This window comes from Apium graveolens, chromosome 7 (genome assembly GCF_009905375.1).
Source record: "Apium graveolens cultivar Ventura chromosome 7, ASM990537v1, whole genome shotgun sequence".
NCBI classification, from domain to species: Eukaryota; Viridiplantae; Streptophyta; class Magnoliopsida; order Apiales; family Apiaceae; genus Apium; species Apium graveolens.
In genome coordinates this window covers 70,981,687-70,986,537 of record NC_133653.1, presented here as the reverse complement: position 1 = coordinate 70,986,537, position 4,851 = coordinate 70,981,687, and the positions used below count along the sequence as shown (strand labels likewise).

The window sequence follows — 4,851 nt, the reverse complement described above, 5'->3', positions numbered from 1 at the left end:
TACAGAAACTTTAATAGCCCAATCATATCAAAGAACTAAACCTTAAAAAATCATTCTTCATCTAATACCTAATTCTCCTACAGGCTAAAGGCCATTTCTTATACATACTTTGATATACCCTTGTGATACTCATAAAATTGCATCATGCCTTTATACAAATATTTCATCACTGTTGATTATGATCTTGTTTTATTGAGTTATATTGTTTATCATAGTGAATTGCTTTAGAATTGGATAGTTTTCTTTATGTGGACCAGATTCATGGTCAGACCAGATTCGTGGTCGAATTAGGCCAATATGTTCCTTGGATCCAGTTTATAGAGTAGAGCTGTGTGCCTTGCTCGGGGTTAGTGCGTGACTGATCAGTAGCCTAACCTTGGTTTTAAAATTTAAAAATGAATATCCAATTCTAATGATTGTTTAACAAGAAACTTGATTCTTCTGAATTATCCCATTTGGATAATATTTAACCTCAGTTATCATTATTATGACTTGTTGAGCTAGTTAGCTCACTCTTGCGAATATTTTTATGTATTCTACAGTTAAAAATGATATGGTTGATAGCGAGGTTCCTCAGTCCAGAGTACGAGCTAGGATTCCATATTTAGTTGAATCCAGCTAGCAGGAGCTTTATATGGTAGTGAGATAGTAAGATTGTAAGAATAATTTCATTATCAGTTATAAGTTAAATTAGTTGGGATTTGGTACGTTGTAATAAAAGTTAAGGTTGTGGCTTGTTTTCATACTTTAACCTGTTACGATCCATGGTTGTGTAAAGCAGGGTCATTGCAAATAGTATTTCATATACAGGTTTAAATATTGTGTGTGTACTGTGGACCCCAATCTTCCGACCCGGGTTTGGAGGGCGCCACACTACAGGTACCTCCTCCCTAATTCCGTATCATATTCACCGGGCGGTGAACAGATCTTTTATTAGAGATCAGAGCCCAGAATTGGCCACACATCTTGATCGAGTACCAGTTGGATCCTTTCAGGGCATCCTTATCCCCTCACCTGATATCCAGGCCCGAGCGAGGACTTTGACTCAGACTACTGTTGAGCAAGCTAGGTCTATTGACCCTTTTATTAGCTCTAACTTTAGGGCTATTCAGTACCAGGACCTGGTTAACTGGCTTGTGTTCGAGTTAGGCTCTATTGGGGGAAGTGGCTGTGGTAGTTGTTAGAGTAGAGTTGCAGCAGTGATGGACAGAGCTCACAGTCGGTTCATCAGAAGTTTTGTAATTTTTTTATATGTATAATATATTGTTGTAGCATGTATTAGGCGGAGGCTGTTATGACAGCAAATTTTGTTTTGTACTCAGTTTTATTATCAGCATTCTACTATAGATGTTTAGTTGGATATTTGCACTGCTGTTATATTGTAGTTCTTTTAGATAAAAACTGTTGTTTGGTTTTTTATAAAACTTTTGCACTGTTATAATTGTTGTTACTGTTATTATTATATTTGTTGCTGGTTTTGTTAAATCTAGCCATGCATTGTGGGTGGACCCCAATCAAATAAGGATGGGAATATTTTATTGTGGCAGCATTCTCCTGACACATAAAAATGTTGCAACCAGGGGGCTAACTTTTCATATTAAACTTTTTGTCGTGTTTCGGGAGAATGCTGCCCAAGAAGCATATCCCATCTAATTCCTCTAGTAGAGACTCTGTTGGGGGCCTAGCCATGGGTGAATTTCTAGATTTGTTACGCCAACAGTCTAATCAGATGGCTCAGCAGCAAGAATAATTCCAGCAGCAGCAACATCAATTTCTGCAACAGCAACAACAACAACAACAATTCATACAACAACAGCACCAACAAATCCAATAACAACAGCTGCAGCTTCAGTAGCAATACCAGCAAAGACAGCCGAACCAAACCGTTAGTTTCAAATCCTTCCAATATGTCAAAGCCCCAGAATTTAAGGGCGAAGTAGACCCTGTTGCTTCTAAAATTTGGTTAAGAAAATGGAAAAGGCTTTTACCCTCATTCAAGTAAGTGATGATTCTAAAACGGATTATTCGAGCTATTTTCTTAAGGGTGAGGCGAATTATTGGTGGGAATTCACTCGTGCTTTAGAAGGAGAGGGTCTTGTTTCTTGGACCAGGTTTACAGAGTTAATCTTAAAGAAGTATTTATCTGATTGTTTACAAAATCAGTTGGAAGTCAAGTTTCTAGAGTTGAAACAAGGTGAAAAGAGTGTGTCAAAATATGAGGCCAAGTTCACGAAATTGGCCCGATTAGCTCCAGGATATGTGAGTACGGAGATTCAGAAAGCAAGAAGGTTTCAACAAGGATTGAAGCCTGAAGTTCGTAGCAGAGTTGTGGAGTTGGAACTCAAGACATATCCTTCTGTAGTTAAAACCTCCCTAGTAACTGAGAGTGATTAAAAGTTGGCCGTCAAAGAAAAGGGCGATAAAAAGAGGAAGTTCGAGAATGTTACTGATAAGGCGGAGCAAGAAGAATGTTATACCCCCAAATCCAGGGTCAGGATTGGGTGTCACTACATAACTTTAAATAATAATAAAAACCTGTATATTAAAATAAATATACAGATAACCCCTCATATTCAGGATCGCTTATAGGTTATAGTATGAAACAAGAATCTAACCTTCTAAAATTCACATTGTCTAAATACAATTTCATTACCTCACTACTAATTTCCTTGTATTGATCGCTCCAACATCTCCAAATTTCTTGAACTGGAATCTCACCACTTTTGCTGACTATTAAAAGCTATTCACTTTTCCCTCATTTGATACGGAAAGAAATAAGAGTTCACAAAGCAAGAGTGAGCCAAAAATGCCCAGCAAGTATCATAAATGGTTTCCAGGTATCAGATCAGAAAACTCCTAGAAATGATGGTTAAATGATTTTAAAAATGTTTTTACATATTTAACTAGTTGAGCGAACAAAACATTGGCCCTCATTGGCCTTTAATCATAAATTACATTTTTCTGTAAAAGGAACAGTGATCGTTTCAATATTTCGTCCTCTTGAAATTTACAAGTATGAACTATTCGGAAAGGAATGCCGTTAATGGCGATCAGCAATAAATTAGACTGGACACTAGAAACCAACATATGAACTATAACCCGCTGATCAGTCAGGATACAGTGCGGATCTATATCCAACTGCATAGACCCAACCAACATATGGTTCATCCCTGACCCATAGGATCCAGCTTATCACTGGTCCTAATAGTAACCGTCCAGCCCGTAGAGTATTTTGATATCAAATCATTTTGATTTCAAAACAGCCCAAATCAGGGTTCGCAAATAACCCGAACGAATGGGTATTTGCTCAAAAGAGCAATCGAATTATAGGAACAATAATGAAAAGAACTGGCATAATAAGAGTATTTGCAATGAAATATAAAACAGTTAACTATTCTGAATTTAGAATAGGAGCGAATAAATATTTGCAGTATTTTAGGAGAAAGGTTAGGAATACTTGCCTCAATAGATAATCCTCCGATCTTTAACTAGTTTCCATATCACTCAGTCCTGTCGCATCTGTATTACCCTTGACGGGCTACTTGACCTTTCTTATTATTTACCCTCTTAGGTTTATCTTTATTCTGAATCCACTCATTTCAGTACTACACGCAATCAGGCTTTACTTCTACCATTTCTATCTGGCTTTGAATGTCTCGCACTATGTGCATCTATCATAAATAATATTATTCAATGAACTGACAATATATAATTGACTAGTTTATACACGTATCCCTATTATCTACCCGCCCGATAATAATAGATAAGAATCACATCTCATACAGATAACGTTTAAAAGACACGCTGACTCATTATTCACATAATACGTACACATAGGGCATGTAATCATATAACACATAATTACGTAATTCATGTAGCATATAAGTTGAATCGACAAAAGATAGGTCTTAATACCTTTAGAATTGAAATCGGGTCAAAAAGAATATTTTACCGAATGATTATCGACTTGGAATGATCCCTAAAACAAACTTCCTTTAGATACAAAGGAATTTAGGTCCCAAAAATATTTTTAATAGGAGCAATATATTTTTCTGAGTCTAGAGGCGTTCGTTTCGTATTAAACGGACGAACGGTTGATTTATTATAAATTTTTGAACATTTTTCGGAATTAAAACGGTCTCCGAATCATTTAATAATTCAATAATAGGGTTCGAATACCTAAATACGACTTTAAAATAATTTTATAATATTTATCGAACCTTTAAAATAATATTTTAAAGCTCGAAACTATTTTTCTGAATTTTTAAATCAATTATAAATAATTAAATCCAATTATTAAATCAATTATAATTAAATAATAATGAATTAAATTAATTAATCAATTAATATTTAGATTAATTGACTAATTAAATAATTAATTATCAACTAAAATTGATTAATTAAATATTTAGATTTAGTTTCGAATTTAAAAGAATTTTCAGAATTAAAAACAATAAATTTTGGATTTTTAAATAAATAAAAACAATTTTCCAAAAACGGAAATACAAGTTTTGAGAATTTTTAAAATAGAATACTGTTTTTGCGAGTTTTTAAAGTCACAGGGACTAGTTTGTAAGTTTTACACAACTACAGGGGTAAAGTGGTAAATTTACCACCTCCCCTTGTCTTCTTCCCTTCGCCGGCAGGAACTCCATGGCCGCCACCATGGAGCTTTTTCGGAAGGCCTGAAAACTGCCCAGAAGTCCACGATTTTAACAGGGAACATACTACTCATCACCCAGAGTTCAGTTCTGCAATCAATTTGTCCAACCGATCATAGAATCTTCAACAAAACCTGTCCCAAAAACTCCGACGCCGCCGTGCTTATTTTTCCGATCTGCTCTATACTAA

General features: G+C 35.3%; 1 protein-coding gene across 1 annotated transcript; it reads left to right on the top strand.

Moving 5' to 3' along the window:
• Window positions 1-1,971: 1,971 nt before the first annotated feature.
• Window positions 1,972-2,394, top strand: LOC141673724 (uncharacterized). Its single transcript, XM_074480465.1, has one exon. It carries the CDS (start codon window positions 1,972-1,974, stop codon window positions 2,392-2,394), a length of 423 nt encoding a protein of 140 aa, XP_074336566.1.
• The last annotated feature ends 2,457 nt before the right edge of the window (window positions 2,395-4,851 follow it).

What these genes read in the sequence shown, in the direction of transcription:
- LOC141673724 (XM_074480465.1), top strand. Translation starts at nt 1,972, where the DNA reads ATGGAAAAGGCTTTTACCCTCATTCAAGTAAGTGATGATTCTAAAACG.